Source organism: Silene latifolia, chromosome 11, assembly GCF_048544455.1.
Source record: "Silene latifolia isolate original U9 population chromosome 11, ASM4854445v1, whole genome shotgun sequence".
NCBI lineage: Eukaryota > Viridiplantae > Streptophyta > Magnoliopsida > Caryophyllales > Caryophyllaceae > Silene > Silene latifolia.
Genome location: NC_133536.1, coordinates 17,032,866 through 17,047,681, shown reverse-complemented (window position 1 = coordinate 17,047,681; position 14,816 = coordinate 17,032,866). Strand labels below are relative to the sequence as shown.

At 47.4% G+C, this 14,816-nt stretch overlaps 1 protein-coding gene across 1 annotated transcript; it reads left to right on the top strand.

The window, feature by feature from the left end:
* Positions 1-3,258: 3,258 nt before the first annotated feature.
* Positions 3,259-3,687, top strand: LOC141612998 (uncharacterized). The gene has a single exon (XM_074431742.1). It carries the CDS (start codon positions 3,259-3,261, stop codon positions 3,685-3,687), a length of 429 nt encoding a protein of 142 aa, XP_074287843.1.
* The last annotated feature ends 11,129 nt before the right edge of the window (positions 3,688-14,816 follow it).

Here is a 14,816-nt window from a genome sequence, read left to right as displayed (position 1 = left end):
AAACCCATTATATTATTTGATTGTCAGGATAATGATTTCAGCAAAATATAACTTATTATCTTGCTCTAGGAAGATTATTTGATTGCATATATTATTTTGCAAATTATAGTCGCTGAAATATATCATAAAATGGAGATCATATCAATGATCTTGTCCAAAAATAGCGTAAAATTTGATTGCTAAAAAATAAGTATAAAATCCTCAATCATGGCAAAAAAAAAAAGAATATACCCTCAATCATTGCTATATTGCTACAAGTAAAAAATTCTCGATCACTGCCAAAAATTTGGGTTCATATATTACAAATCTCAAAATATATCTTTCACTAATCGAAATATATAAAATCATTGCCAAAAAGAATATACCGTCAATCATGCCAAATATTGCACGTCATATAATATATCTTCAAAAAATATCTTCAAATTACCATTACTCATAAGACCATCCCCTATATACTAAGGGGGTGTTTGGTAAACGGCGGATTGAAAAATTTTCAGCATATTCAAGGCTTTTAGCATGCTTGAGTCACCAATCTACTATTTTGAGTGTTTGGTAAATGACATATTGAAAGAGTAGATTGGAGCTCAATCCACTGTTTTTCAATATGCTGCTCTACCCAGCATATTCACATTAGTAGATTGTGAAATATAAATCCGTCAACAATCTACACATAGATACAACATTTTATTAACCAAAATCTGCTAATTATCAAACACTTCTACTAAATCTGCTAATTGAAATATACTAGTCAAACCTGTTAATCCAATCTGTCATTTATAATCTGCTTGATCAATCTGCTTCTGCTAATATCAATCTGCTGATTACCAAACAGGCCCTAAAAGAATAGGAAAAGCTTCAAGTTTTCCCGCCTAAAGCACATTTCTTATTTTGATAAAATATCTTATTTACTTTCCTATTTTGATATAATCCTTTATTTAGAATTTATGTCTAAGATTTTTGTGATAAAAAATTCGTTCTTTCTATGCTAAATCGTACCTAAAATATATGCTAATAAAAAATTTATAAACAATTTCATTAATTTTGTTTAAAAATATACACATTTCATGACATTACTCAATTTTTTGGATTAGTTTTATAGTTATTTTTTTTTCTAAAAAAAAAAAACTCTATAAATACCGCGCATTCATTGCGCGGGATCTAAACTATTTTTGTTATTAAAACGGATCATATTGTAACTTTAACACAAATTATTGTAAGACCAAATTTTTACTATTAGTCTCTAGTCGGTTTGTCATAGCGAAATCTATTTGACTCATTTTTTTAGTTTAAAACGGATATACTTATCTTGAAATAGAATTTGTGTATCTATAATACATGAATACCTCTTTATTAGTATTCGGTAGCAACAACATTTTCGGAAAATGATCTGTATTTCATTTAAGCATTGATAACAGATGTATATAATCTAATTTGTACGGTACTCTGTCTGATTCTTTAAAAATGCCTCATATGTCATCTTCGGCCTATTCATTAAAATCGTCCCATTTCCATTAGAGCATGTTTTCGGTAAAAAAAAATCTCCTACTTTATTGGTGATATCTACCACTCCACTCACAACCTTAATCCTCATGCATAAAGTAAATTAGGCATTTTTAAAGAATCGAAGTGAGTATCTTATAAGGTATATTCCGTAAAATAAATAGGCAGGGACATGGTTAGTCCAAAATCTATAAATAGGGAGTATCAAATTATCAAAACTCGGTGCATCGTTCATTCGTGGACAACGTGATTTTACTGTGTGGAAGATTAACAACGGTCTTATGGATGTCCCTTTCTTTGGTCCACGGTTTACCTGGATGAATAGTCAGCGCAATGCGAATGTTATTATGGAACGGCTTGATCGCGCATACGCAAATCAGGACTGGATGGATCTCTTTCCTTCGGCCTCTGTAACTCATCTTCCTATTTTAGTGTCTAATCATTCTCCTATTATTCTTACACTGTTCCCAGTCTCGAAACCTCGCAAAAGACCATACCGTATTGATAATTGGTGTTTATCTTTACCTGAAGTCAGACAGATGGTCTCCTCCGTGTGGGATACACCTTACTTTGGTTCATCAATGTATGTTCTATCTCGGAAACTTGCGGCTGTTAGAAGAGCTATTATGCAATGGGTTATTCACCATCGGATTTCCAATGGGATTAATTGGTCTTCTATTGAAGCTGACCTGGACTCAACCGCTGCCCAGATAGTTGACGAACATTCGGCCAATTCTTTTCTTCAACTCCGCTCTACTCGGCTACAGCTGCTACATGATCAAAGGCAGTACTGGGTTCAACGATCCAAAATTAAATCTGAGGTTTTAGACGGTTTTCCTACTCGTTTTCTCTTTAGCAGAGTGAAACAAGGAGCAACTAAACATCGAATCCTTGCCCTGCGGACTGTTGACGGGGTCTGGCTTGATACACCTGCTGATATTACATCTGAGATTACGAGTTACTTTAAAAATCTTGCTATGCACAAGCATACATCTACCTCTGATATTCAATCTGATTTGGTTCATCTTTTCCTCTCTGATCTTGATCTTCCTAGTCTCGGCCCTGTTGAGTGTTCATTGTTACAGGCTCCATTCTTGGAGCAAGATGTTTTGCGTGCAATTCAGGGCATGGATGCATCGAAGTCGCCTGGGCCGGACGGTATTACTCCTAAATTTTTTCAAACATTTTGGCCCCAGATTGGCGATCTTGTTACCTCGGCTATTTTGCGTTTCCTTAATTCTGGTGTCATGCTGAAGGAATGGAATAACACCTCTATAGTTCTTATACCTAAGATTGAGAAACCGGAGCTGGTTTCGCAGTTTCGCCCTATCAGCCTTTGCAATGTCATTTACCGCTTGGCTTCCAAATGTATGGCGAATCGTCTTAAACTTGTGATTCCTTCACTTATTTCGGACTCCCAACAAGCTTTTGTCCCAGGGAATCTCATGTCTGATGGTTGTGTTATGGCGCATGAGATTATGCACTATCTCAACAAAACTAAGCATGGTACAAATTGTTATTCGGTTCTCAAACTGGATATGCATAAAGCCTTTGACCGTGTCTCATGGCAATTTCTCATGTCAATTTCTCATGTCAATTTTGGAACGTTTTGGGTTTCCCATTACATGGCGCAATCTCATATGGGAATGTATTTCTACGGTTACTTATAGTATTCTGGTTAATGGAGAACCATCGCCTCCTTTTTACTCGTCTTGCGGGCTACGCCAGGGAGATCCTCTGTCTCCTTATCTGTTCATAATGTGCATGGAAATTCTCTCTTGTCAATTACGGAAAGCTGAGTCCCAAAAACAACTACTTGGACTCAAAATATCTCGGTATGCTCCTCCCCTCTCACATCTCTTTTATGCTGATGATGCTTTTATTTGCTGCAAGGCAACCCCTGGTTCCTTTGAGGCTCTTCGTGATATTTTCCACCTCTTTGAAGTTGTTTCGGGTCAAATGATTAATCTTGATAAATCTTTCATCAAGTTCAGCCCTAATTCACCTGATGATTTCAAGACTCATATGACAGCTATTCTTCGCATGAAGGAATCCTCCTCCTTTGGTACTTATTTGGGTGTCCCAGTTGATCTCCCTAAAAGAAAGACTACTGCTTTCCACGAGATCATTGACAAAGTTAATACCCGTATTTCATCATGGTCCTCTCTCCATCCTGTCTCGGGCTAGCAAGTTTGTCATCATTAATTCTATTTTGCTTGGTTCTCGATGCATATTAATTTCTTTGTTCCTCTCCCTCTCGTCCACTTCCCGTAAATCGGATTCTTTAATTGCCGCTTTCGTGGGTGGGCAATACAAAGACATCGCTCTATCCATTGGCTTTCCCAGCAGCATTTACATTCTCCGAAAGAAACTGGAGGCCTTGGAATTAAATCGGTTACCACTCTTGGCCAATCCTCTCTTATGAAGAATTTTTGGCGCATCCATCATAAACCAATGGGTCTTCTTGCCAGATATCTTGGGCCTAAATATCGGAAGGATTTACCTGTACCAGGACTAAAATCTAAAGTTTCACAACCTTCTTTTGTTTGGCATGGCATATGCCGGACTGTGGCATCTTGTACAGATGCTATAGCATGGAAAGTAGGCAACGGAAAGTCTTTTAATCTTTTTTCCAGCCCATGGGTACAGGGTGAGACGCCGGTTTTACGTCAAGAACAACGCCAAGAACAACCACATATCGCCCCAAATATTTCTTCATTGGTTCAAGATAATGGCTCCGGGAACCCACACATTATTTTTCGCCTGTTCAACTTTTCCACCGCGAAGAATATTTTAGCTATGGAGCCCCCAGTTCTTGACTCTGATGACTTCCTTTACTGGAAATATATGGAGGATGGAAGCTTTACTATACGATCGGGATATAAGTATCTTTTATCTCAACGACCTTCACCGCCTCCACTACTTAGTTCTTTTCCATGGAAATTGGTTTGGCGTTTTCCTTTCTCGAGTAAATTTCCTCTTCTAGTGTGGCGACTTGCACATGGCATACTCCCGACTAGGACCGTTCTTGCCCATCGTGGCTTCAACCTTGATCGATTGTGTCCTCTATGTCAATGTGTTCCTGAGACACCAGAGCATTTGTTCCGCTCTTGTGATATTACTCAACACATCTGGCGATCCTCTACTCTTGGGATATGTTCACTTGCAAACCCGACCGTCTCTTTTATCCAGTGGCTTGCTGATCATATATCCTACTGATGGGGCATATTCTGCACCGCTGACCAAGTCAGCACATTGAGCAAGGTCAAAGATATCCACAGCAAGTCAACGACTTAGACAGTCTAGCCGATACAACCCATCGGCCTGTCACCTGGGTATCGGCCTGGCAACTAGCCAGCCGGGATACATATCCGCGTACTCATATCCAAGACCCTCGGCCGGCCTGCCATGGGTCCATCGGCCGAGGGTAGAACGGTCTTTCCACCTGCTAGCCACTTGGCCACTACGTGACAAAAGGTGAAAGTCTATAAATACTCCTCAACCTTCATTGAGGAAAGGATCCACAATTTAACCTAAGAATCACTATTCATCTGGTAATATCTTCCTTATCTCTCTACAATACATCCGTAGCCAAGTAACGACAACTTACCTCTCTAAGTTTACTGACTTGAGCGTCGGAGTGAGTACGCTCGGCCAAAGCCGAGCCCTCAGTTTGTTCATCGTTTCAGGAGACCACAAGGAGGATTCAAGCAAAGACGTCACTCTACAAGCCACGGGTGGTAACAATACTTGCTCTGGAATTACACCCGGAACAATTGGCGCCGTCTGTGGGGATAGACACTAGAAGCTAGTCACATTCATTCCCAAACAAAAAAAAATAATAAAAAAAACCCACCCCAAAAGCTAAGAAGATGTCGAAACAACAAGAGGTATTCGTTACTGACGAAACCGAACTACACCAAGATGATACCTTCCAAAATTCTGGGGTTGCGCAGCCCTCCACCGGCGGAGTAATCCAACCAGAATTCGGGATGCCAAATATGTCGGATACACCGCTGCCCGCCGACCAGGTCACCATCATGGGACATGTGGTTGACGCAAAGAAAAGCGAAGATGCTCCTGGACCTGGTGGGAGTACGCCGGCTCACACCGTCACGCCGACAAGAGCGGCGGAAACCGTCCAGGAGACCGGGGCCCAAAATGTGACTCCAAGAAACTTGAACGGAGCATTAGGAGAAGCGACCTGTCAAGACACCGGAGGAGCCCAAAGTGGTCGTGGTAGACCTAAGTCCTTCTCGCACTCGTGAGAAGACAGCGTCGCCGCAAGACAAACGAGGCACACCCGGAGGAGCGAAAGAAGCCCAACTCGCCGAGTTGGAGAAGAAGCCCGACTCACCGAGTCGGAGGAGAAGTCCTTCTCGCTACGAGGAGAGAAGCCAGACTAGGAATGCGAGGAGCCGATCGCCGCGTGTCGTTCGACATGTGGTCGTCGACCCCTCGGCGCCACGTCCTAGAAGTCCAGGTGCCAACTAAGCTCAAGTTGCCGCCCATATCATATAAAGGAGATAGTGACCCAACCGACCACGCCGAGGCTTTCGAGTCTTACATGTCGGTATGGGAGCAGCCCGATGAGGTCTGGTGCCGAGTTTTCCCAACAACTTTGCATGGGATGGCTCAAAATTGGTACAAAGGGCTGCCCGACGGCTCGGTATACTATTACGCCGACCTAAGGGACGCCTTTTTAGCCCAGTACTCTTGCAATAAGAGGAGGGCCGTGGAGACGTCGGATCTCCTAACTATTAAACAGGAGGGGGGCGAGTCTCTACGAAGCTATGTGAAGAGGTTCGACGGCAAGGTTCAGCAGATTCGGGAGATTAATCCCGAGCTGACGGCTTTCGCACTGATGAAAGGCCTCCCAAGGGGAGACTTAAAAGACGAGCTCATCAAGTGCGGAGGCCTGGGCCTAGACGCCGCCAGAAAACTGGGCGACCAAGCCATCAAGGTGGAAGACTACCACAAAACCTGGGTAGGCCCCAGTGAGGCCAAGCACTCAGAGAAGAAGAACCACCGGGTGGACAACCCGGATGAAGAACGCCGTGACAATAATAGGTCACGATCCGCGATCGCCGGGAAATGAACTCGGCGGTGTGGGGGGGGTTCGGCACCGTACTACCGAAAGCAGTACAATAATCACACCCCCCTGGTCGTATCTGCCGCCGAGGTCTTCGCCCTGAGCAAAAACGAAGGTCAAAAGTGGGAAAGGCCCCCTAGGGCGAGGAGTGACGGTGACACAAGCCAGTACTGTGAGTATCACGGCCACACCGGCCACTTAACAAACGACTGCCGGCATTTGAAAAATGCCATTGAAGATCTGATCCGAACGGGGAGTCTCGGCAAATACATAGCCGGAGGCCAAAAAACAGATGCCGACGGGTCAAATAAGAAATCCGTTTTTGAGCGGGTAGGAGTAGTCAATGTCGTCGTCAGGGACAACGAGAACGGTGGGTCCGCTCATGGGCACAAACGGCACCTGAATGAACTATATCAGGCCATCAACTTTGTGCCCAACACAAAGAACCCCGCTTCCAACATCCCCGATATGACCATTGGGAAGAAAGACTACGAGGGAGTCATCGCCCCTCACAGCGACCCACTTGTGGTCCACCTGAACGTAGCCAACCACTTGGTGAAGAGATGCCTGATTGACACGGGCGCCTACACAAACATTATGTACAGAGAATGTTTCCTCGGCCTCGGTCTGAAGGTTGAAGACTTGAGCCCCTACACCAAACCGTTGTACAGCTTTTTTCGGGGGGCGGCACTGGTACCCCTGGGATCAATCAAGCTGCCAGTAATGTTCGGCGAGGGAAGTGCGGCCAAGAATGTTATGTCCGAGTTCGTGGTTATTGACGGCTCGTCTGCCTACAACGTCCTCATAGGCCGGGTCACTTTGAGCGAAGCCGACGCTGTGATGTCCATCCGGGCCCTGACATTAATGTATGTCTCGGACCGGGGGGAAGCGCATAAGCTCGTCTCGAAGAACGAGGAGGATCCCGGCGTATGAGAGGTTTACACTAACGGCCTCTCCACGACGAATAGCTCGAAGGCCGGCATCGTTATTATCAGCCCAAACGGAGATGTGTTTGAGCACGCCTTGAAGCTTACCTCATTGGCCCCAAACAATGAATCCAAGTACGAGGCGGTGATAACCGGAGTTGAGCTAGCTAAAGCCGTCGGGGCAGAGCGCGTCATGGTGAAAACAGATTCACTCTTAGTGACCAACCAGATCAGAGGAGAGTACGAGGCTCGGGACTACGGGACGATAAAGTATCTAGAGAGGGTGAGAGCTGGCGCTTCAAAACTAAAATCCTTCCAGATACAAGACACCCCGATCCGGAAACGAATTTAGGACCATCGGCATGGTCGAAGGAGCAGAGACCGAGGAGGTAGAGATTGATCCGGCCGCACCAGAAATCGGTGTCAACTGGAACCAAAATTCAGAGCCGACCTCCTGGACCGCCGAGGAAGAATAAAGATGTTTTCGCCTACTCGGCAGCCGAGATGCCGGCGTGAGCCGGGAGGTGATTGTTCACAAGTGAACGTACTCTCCACCGCTCGCCCGGTCAAGCAAGAGAATGAGGAACTCCTCACCGAGAAGGATGAGGCCATCAAAGCCGAAGTAGATAAATTACTAGCGGCGGGCTTCATCATGCCTTGTACTTATCCTGAGTGGTTAGCCAATGTTGTAATGGTGAAGAAGTCATCGGGGGCATGGAGAATGTGTGTAGACTTTACCAACCTTAATAAAGCATGCCCCAAAGATTGTTATCCCTTGTCTCGAATAGATAGTTTAATTGACGCCACGGCAGCTACACCATCCGAGCCTGCCGGACGCCTTCTCGGGGTATCACCGGTATTCATGGCCGAGGAAGACATGCCTAAATGCGCATTTATCACCGCTAACGGCACATACATGTACAAAATGATCTTGTTTGTTTTGAAGAACGCCGGTGCAACGTACACAAGGTGGTGGACAAAGTGTTCCAAAATAAAAAAGGACGAAACATTGAGGCTTACGTCGACGATGCTATTGTAAAAAGCAAGTCCGACAATGAGCACTTGGCCGATTTACACGAGACATTTTGTTCACTAAGAAAATACAAGATGAAGCTCAACCCAATGAAATGCAACCGGTGTCGGCGGGTAAATTCCTCGGCGTACTTGTCGGCGCCGAGGAATTGATGCCAATCCGGACAAAGTCCGAGCAATCTTAGACCTGCCGGAACCGAGGAATCGAAAGGAGGTCATGATACTGACCGGGAGGATGGCGGCCCTAGCCCGCTTCATCTCTCGGTCCGCCGACAAAATCACCCCTTTCTTCAAAGTATTGAAGGGGAATAAAGATTTCGGCTGGGGGGAGGAACAGAGCACAGCTTTCAGGCAACTGAAAGCTCACCTTCTAACAGTGCCAACCCTGTCTAGGCCAATGCTGGGGGAGACGCTATATCTATACATAGCAGTTACCTCGGCCACGGTCAGTGCCGTGATCGTCAGAGAAGAAGACAAAAAGAAGACCAATTTACTTTATCAGCCATACATTACTACCCGCCGAAAGAAATTACACGCTGATTGAGAAAGCGGCCTTTGCTGTCGTCATAGCCGCAAGGAAACTGAAACCTTACTTCGATGCACATCCCGTGACGGTCTTAACCGACCAGCCATTGGAGAAGGCATTAGAAAAATTCGAACAATCTGGTAGGCTTATCAAATGGGCGGTAGAACTATCCGGCTTCGGCATTCAATACAAGCCGAGGCCCTCGATAAAGGGACATGCACTTGCAGACTTCCTGGCCGAATGCACATATCAAGAAGAAGTACATCCCGGTGTATGGGAAGTATTCACCGACGGGTCCTACACGACGAACAGCTCGGGCGCCGGCATCCTTATCATCAGCCCAAACGGGGACGAGTTTGAGTACGCCTTGAAATTTACCTTCCCGGCCTCAAACAACGAATCCGAATACGAGGCGGTGATAACAGGAGTCGAGCTAGCAAGAGCTGCCGGGGCAGAGCATATCGTGTTGAAGACAGACTCTCTCTTGGTAACTAACCAAATCAGAGGAGAGTATGAGGCTCGAGACGACGGAATGGTAAGATACCTGGAAAGGGTGAAAACAGACACAGCAAAATTAAAGTTCTTCAAAATTCAGTGCATCCCCAGGTCCGAGAACAACCGAGCCGACGCTCTCTCAAAACTTGCCAGTTCAACCATCAAGAATATCAGCCGAACCGTGCTAGTGGATATCAGGACCGCTAAAAGCATCACTGACGCACTCTGCACGGTGGGCAACATCGAGGCCGTGACAACGTGGATGACTCCCATAATGAAATACAAACTTGCAAATGAGTTACCGGAGGACCGCAATCTCTTGGCCAAGATAAAGAGGATCGCCGCCAGGTACTTGTTGTTTGAAGGAGAATTATACAGAAGGTTCGTAATAAGACCACTCTTGAAATGCGTCGGCCCAACCGACGCAGAGCTAATTTTGACAGAAATTCACGAAGGCATCTGTGGTCATCACATGGGGGCAAGAACGCTGGCCCACAAAGCTCTACGAGCCGGCTACTTCTGGCCCACCATGCTTGCGGATTCCAAGGCTAAAACCAAGAAGTGCACGAACTGTCAAATGCATGCTCCGGTGATACACGCTCCTTCCCGGGACCCAACCGGTGCTTAATCCCCTCCCTTTCGCACAGTGGGGGATGGATATGCTAGGGCCATTTCCAACGGCCTCCGGAGGAAGGAAGTTCTTGATCGTCGCCGTTGATTACTTCACCAAATGGGTTGAAGCTGTAGCAGTACCGGCGAAAACCACAGCGGCCGTCAGAAAGGTAATCTGGGAAAATGTTATAACTCGTTTTGGGTTACCCCAAGTCATGGTATTCGACCACGGCCGAGAGTTTTGGAGTGACCTAATAATGAACTGGTTAGAAGAGCTTGGCATCAAGTTTGCATACTCCTCCGTCTGCCACCCACAGAGCAACGGGCAGGCGGAGGCAGCAAATAAAACAATCCTCAACGGTTTGAAAAAGACAGTTGACGACCTTAAGGGAAGATGGGCCGATGAACTGCCCGGCGTCCTATGGTCCCTTCGGACCACGGAGAAAGAAGCAACGGGATACACCCCATTCCACTTAGTCTACGGGTCCGAAGCAGTCCTACCAATTGAAGCGACGGTGCCAACATTCAGAACGGCTACTTTTAACCCAGTTGAAAATGAGGAAGTCCTGAAAGCCTCCCTAGACCTGGTCGAAGAAAGCCGAGATACGGCGCGCCTCAACTTGGCAGTATACCAAAACCGGATGAGAAGAGCCTACAACCGAAGAGTCCACAAAAGGGACTTAAAAATAGGAGATCTAGTCCTAAGAAAGTCGGCCGCCACCAACAAAGGAAATATTCATGGTAAATTAACGGCCAACTGGGAGGGACCCTACAAAGTAGTTGAAGAGATGAGGCCGGGTACATACCGGCTGACAGACATGGGAGGCGTGCCCTTGATGAGCCACTGGAACACTGACAACCTAAGAAAGTACTTTGTATAAGCGGCGGAGGTGTCCAAAACCATTGTCGGCACCCCGGCGCGTGTTTATATCTAATGAAGAAACATCCAAGTTTTCCGTCAGTATTTATCCCCTCCGTGGTTGAGACGCAAGAATAAACGTACACTCAGTGCAATTGAGACGCAAATCTAGCGATCAATATGCCTACACAGTTACGAACGCTGTCGAGCCGCAACCCCGATTACCTCGGCCAAAGCCGAGAGCGACGGGGATACGTCGGTCGACACGCTAAAGACGTTAAACACAGTTGGGATATGCATTCAAACTGCCTCGGTCATACCGAAGGTAAAAATGAAGGCACTCAATTAATAACGCAAGAAGACAAGTGAAGGATTGTGATCAAAGCCCCGGCCAAGCCAAAGGCCAATAAGACGAACTTTATTGAAAACAATTACAAGGAGAGTACAGACGACGGCCGTCCCCATAGGGATAAGCCTAAACACAACCTACCAAGAGTTTTACTAACAAAACAAAAGAAAAGCAAAAGATTACAAACATGTCACTTGAAGCGCCAAAAGATGGCAGGGAGGAAAGGCTCAATAGTTGGCCCCCGAACAGCTAAAGCTATCCGAGATGCCGGGTGAGTCTGGTGACGACCGCCCGTCTCCCTATGCCTGTTGCTGCTCTCCATCGGTAGCGGCAACATCTTCGGTGGCCGGCTTAGGAGAAGGCTCGACATTTTCAAGCACCTTTGGCCTCTCAGCCTCCTTCACCTTCGCATCGTAGGCCGCCTTGGCCTCAGCTATCTGAGCTGCCTCCGCCTTCTCTGCAGCCGCTGTTTCCGCAGCCTCGGCCATCTCGTCCAGAAGATTGTCGAATTTATCCCATGGGAAGGATCCTTCGGGGAAGAGCTTCTTGATTGCCTCCCTGGCCGCTTTCTCGGCCTGGTCTCGGAATTCGGCGCACATTTTAGGGAGAAGCTCAGTTTGAAGCATCTCAATATCCTTCTCCTTTTGAACAAGGATAGCCCTGTGCGCCTCCGACTGGGCATCGTATAGACCCTTCCACTCTTCCCTCTTGGCAACCACGGCGTCATAAGCGCCCTTATACCTGTCCCGCTCCTCCATCAACTTGGCGGTGGCAGCATCAGCATCCTCAACTTTGGCCCTCTCGGCCACCAGCAGCTTCTCAGCTTCCTCCACACGCTTCTTGGCAAAGAAGGAGATCCGCTTAGCCTTCCCGGCTTCCCCCTTCGCAGCGGAGAGATCAAGCTTAAGCTTTGCGATCAGCGGCGCAGCTTGGGCCACGGCCTTTTCCTGCTCCATGATGTGGGAGCCGGCTAGACGGGTCCACTTCGCCAGCCTCTTATATATTCTCTCACCCTCCGCCACGAGCTCGGTGGAAGGAATCTTCTGAACTAAGGAGTCAACGGTGACATTTCTATCACCCGTCTTCTCAGGCTGCTTCTCGAACTGCCGCTCAGTGAGAACGGCAGTTGCCGACGGCGGATCTACAAAAAATTTACACAGAGCATCCACGTCAACATGCATCGACACATCAGAGAGTCGGTCATCGGGAATGTCCAATGAACCAGCTAAGTCTGAACCGCAAGTTAGATCCGTACCAGTCTGGACCCTCTTAGGCAGAGGGCCGGTGGGGGCAGTCTTCTCCCCGGCAACGGTGGAAGCAGACGGTGGCACTTTTCTCTTCTTCAGAGGAGAAGGGTCCTTAGCAACGGTCACCACCCCCTCAGTGATATCGATGACCTCCACATGATCCTTCTGGACCACCGGGTCGAAGAGGGGGGCACCGACGCCGCCGCCAATTTGACGACGCCTTCTTTGTTCTCTTCGCACGCCTCCGAGAACCCGTGCATGGGCCGCCTCCGGATCTAATGCCTTCACCGCTTGTCCATCGATTCGTTGGGAGCCGATCTGCGATCACGCGCGTCACCGTAGGATGCCGTTGAACAACCTTCCCGTCCTTATCAAGCCCTAACCTCTTTAAGGTCCTCTCAGACAGATCCTGGCCAAACCGGTCTGCAAGAAATCAAACCAGAGTTACGTAAAGGAAGTAAAACAAAGCTCTAAAAAAGGAATACAACAGGCAAAGATGGGCCTCACACCGACCCCACTCACCCTGATTGAGGGCCGGTATGAGGCCGACGCGGCAAAGCAGCTCATCCTGAAGGATAATCTGAGTCGGGGGCAGCCATCCTTTCTCAAAGATCAAACATCCGCACGCCGTTTCTCCTCCCGAGAAGAGGGACCATCGAAGCGTCCATCTTAACCTTACCCCGGGAAATACATTTCTCATATTCTTCCCGGTTCTCACACCGCAAGTAAACAGGGCTCTGGAAGGACCGAGGCAATGGGTAGTCCTCCGGCACTTGGACGTACACCCATCGCCGTTGCCAGTCCTTACAAGAAGTAAGCTTGGACACGGAGACGTAGCCTGGCTCCGTCTGCACGCTGTACCACCCAACTTTACCGGCGATTGACGGCCGAAGATGATGAAGGCGGCGGAATAGGTTAACTGTTGGGACCTCCCCCCTAAAGAGACAGAGCCACACAAAGCCAACTATCGTCCTCATGGCCAACGGGTGCAGTTGAGCCACATCGACGTTCATAGCTTTGATGATGGCCATGACGTGTCTATTCAAAGGAAACCGGAGCCCATACTCCATGTGCCTGATATATACGCCGACGTGACCCGTGGGAGGGCAACATACCGCCGACCCTCTTCGGGGATAACAATTTTGTACCCCTCACCGAAGGAGAAATGGCCTCCGAAAAGAGTCGCACTGCAACGGTGGCGAATTTATTGGTCTAGACACGGTCAAGACCGATCCTGCAGCCTCGCCATGATCCGGGATAAGCGGCCTCTCACCATCAGAAGGAGTCCTCTCATCATCATCAGCATCATCATCCTCATCCTCCCATTCCTCCAAAATTGGTGGATCGACTACGGGAGAAGGAGACCTAGGGCCCCCAGACCTTATCGGGATGGCATCTAGTACCCCCTCCTCGTCAAGACGCGACGGGAACCCCCGGCGTTGAAGTGCTAGTCCGGCGTCGTGAGAAGACATGATAGCAATGATTACGTAACAAAATAAGAAGTGAGAAAATTTGTTTGTTTACCTTGAAGAAAAACACTCGCCGGAATAATAACTCTGAAAATCAGAAGACAAAGAAGCCCTTGAAAGTTTAGAGAGATGAAAATTTCGGAGAAAAATTTGAGAAAATGAAATTGGTAGCCAAATTCACGGAACAACTGCCCTATTTATAGGGAAAAGCCCATGAAGAAGGACCAATCAGGGAACAGCCCATGAAGCGTCAGCCAATCAGCGAACAAACACGTGTCGGACATGCAACCACGGAATGTCAATCGTCGCAACAGTCGAACGTCAATCAATGCAACAGTGATCAAGCGTCTTCAACACGCCCCTTCATATCTCTGCCTATTCATCTTCCTCAACAAATTCCTAGGTATCCGCTCTCCGCCGCCACATGATCAACCAAGCTAGGAAGCAGGCTACTGGGGCAATCAAAAACAACTAAGCACTCCCAACCCCGGTCTCGGCCGGCGTCACTTTCTTTTCCACATCGGATGCCCTTTACACATCCATGTGGAGGGGGGATATGGTACGGCCTAAGCGAGAACCAGGCCGAGGTAGAAGAAGCCGTCTGAGAAAAAGTTTCGAAATTACTTTCGCAGAATATACGCTCAACATACACGGAGCCCATACCACGGCATAGACTACGCCGGGGGCAAATTGATGGGGCATATTTCGC